The sequence below is a fragment of the Gekko japonicus genome, unplaced genomic scaffold, assembly GCF_001447785.1.
Source record: "Gekko japonicus isolate JY-2015 unplaced genomic scaffold, Gekko_japonicus_V1.1 scaffold2132, whole genome shotgun sequence".
Classification (NCBI taxonomy): domain Eukaryota; kingdom Metazoa; phylum Chordata; class Lepidosauria; order Squamata; family Gekkonidae; genus Gekko; species Gekko japonicus.
The window spans coordinates 146,232-148,482 of NW_015171568.1; the positions used below are offsets into that span (position 1 = coordinate 146,232).

General features: G+C 42.6%; 1 protein-coding gene across 1 annotated transcript in view; it reads right to left on the minus strand.

Moving 5' to 3' along the window:
* Window positions 1–577: 577 nt before the first annotated feature.
* Window positions 578–2,251, minus strand: part of KCNK1 (potassium channel, two pore domain subfamily K, member 1) — a 30,546-nt gene continuing 28,872 nt past the window's right edge. The window contains exon 3 of the mRNA XM_015419788.1: window positions 578–837. Coding sequence (XP_015275274.1) covers window positions 578–837 — 260 coding nt within the window. The remainder of the gene's footprint in view (window positions 838–2,251) is intronic.

Genomic DNA, 2,251 nt, shown 5'->3' on the forward strand with positions numbered 1-2,251 from the left:
TAGACTCTGTGGGGGTGGGAAAATAGGCATGACATACTGTGCAGTGACTGTTCATTAAAGGATTTCATTGAATGAAACAGACATAGCAAAGACTATTCCTGTTTTCCAGGCAGCATTATGTGCCATTCCTGCCCACACTACTGGGAAAGCAAGATGATTTCTTTTTAGATACATTATCCCAAACTCATAAGTTCCCATTCAAAACCAGAGTCTGACCTTGGTGTCAAAATGCTTCTGCTTTGCCAAAGGGGTGTTTTGTTTTTTTGAGGGGAAGGACTTTAACAGGCTGTGGAAATGAGAACTGAACTGTTCTTCAAACCTTGCCTCACCTATTTCTGTTTCTTTATACACCTTGAATTCAGGGGATCCCAGCTGCATACTATAGTTCCACCAACATTCTCAGAATCTAGATCCAGCTAAAGAAAGCCTAACTTGGCCCATACTTATTGAAGTATTCCAAACAATGAACACTTAATAATTTAGCATAGCCTTCCTGCCTCTATAAGTTTCACTAATGGTACTAGTTTTAACTGCAAGAATGTAAGTGCACTGTTGATATTGGAATGGAAGCCCTTGGTTAATTGTTTATAGAGCCATCACAGTTAAGTGCAGGCTGAGGACTCACAAAAGGTTCATTTACTTTCTGATCTTCCTTCATGGATGCTGCCTGGTCTGAAATTGAAGAGAAAGATAACTGGTCATGTTCTACTATATGAACTTGATCCTCTTCCTTGTCCTTCTTCACATAGAAAATTTTCCTAAATTTTTTGAGCTCATGAAGTTCACAGAAAGTCTCTAGAACAACCAGCATTGCAATGAGGCCCAGCAAGAGGTAACCTAAAAAGGAATGACAATAGTATTTTAAATATTAGTTCATGAAATTTAAACCACAACACTGTAAGTTTGCACTAACCTATAAAAAGCTGAATGGTCTGGGCTGAAAGCTATTTCTAAGTTTACCCCTGCACATGGAGAAGGTGGCCCTCAAATATATTTTAAATGTACTCCTGTGAGTGGCAGATCTACTGAGTAGGTAAATTTTAGCCATAAAGGACTTGTGTGCAACCCTCATATTTCATTCACGTTTATTTATAATTTCCATCTTGTCCTTTTCCAACAAGGTCAGAATGTTATTTTAACCACTATGAGACAGGCTAGACAGAATCTGTGACATGTCCAGTCACTCCGCTTGTTTCTGAGCAGTGTTCCCTCTAAGCTGAGTTAGTGTGAGTTAGCTCACAGTTTTTTTTAATCCTCCAGCTCACACATTTTTGTCTTAGCTCAGGAAGGAGGGCTCCAGAGCAAACTAATTTATGCAGTAGCCAAATCACTCACTCACAACTTTAATGCCAGCGGCTCACAAAGTTGAATTTTTGCTCACAGGACTCCACAGCTTAGAGGGAACACTGCTTCTGAGCTGACCAAAGATTGGAATTTGGGTTTTCCCCAGGGGTCATTTCCTAGAAAAAGAGGTGCAGGAGCTCATTTGCACAACTCATTTGCATATGCCACACCCCCTGACAAAGGGCAGGCATGTTTAAAATGAGTTATGCAAACGAGTTTAAATCTCCCGAGTCTCTCCGCAAAAGCGGAGAGGCTCAGGGGGAAAGTCAGGGGCACCTGGAGAAGATCGGGCAGGGAACCCAGGCATTTAAATCCCCCCTCACTAGGTGTCGCTGTGGGTGGGGGGGGCGGGGCCTGGGCTCCTTCTTGCCGGAGTAGCGCTCCAGGGCGCTCCAGCAGGAAATGACCCCTGGTTTTCCCACATCCAAAAACATGTCTTTAATTATTGTACTACACTGATTCAGTTTACAAACATTCCGTAGTTCAGGAAGGTCATTTGTTCTGTGCATTTCAGGCATGATCGATGTACTGCACTGTAAGATGTAAAAGCTTGCTGAAAAAGCTGCCTCACTGTGCATACAAATGCGGACCCAAAGCAGTGTTTTTTTGTTTTAATGAAAACACCCTAGGATAGCTGTGTTGTTAATTTATATTACTACATTTATCTTTTACCTTTGTTCCATCACTGAGTTCATTTCGTAGAAAAAGAGCTGCAGGAGCTCATTAGCATATCTAATAGGCTATTAGCATAATAGGTCATTAGCATATGCCACGCCCCCTGACATCACTGGAAGTGATGTCAGAAGGGGAAGCAAAAAGGGGGGGAGGCATCTTCAAAAGCCTCCCCTTCCCCAGCTGACCTGCCAAGGCGGGCTGGGGGACAGAAGTGAAGAGAGAAGGGGTTTAA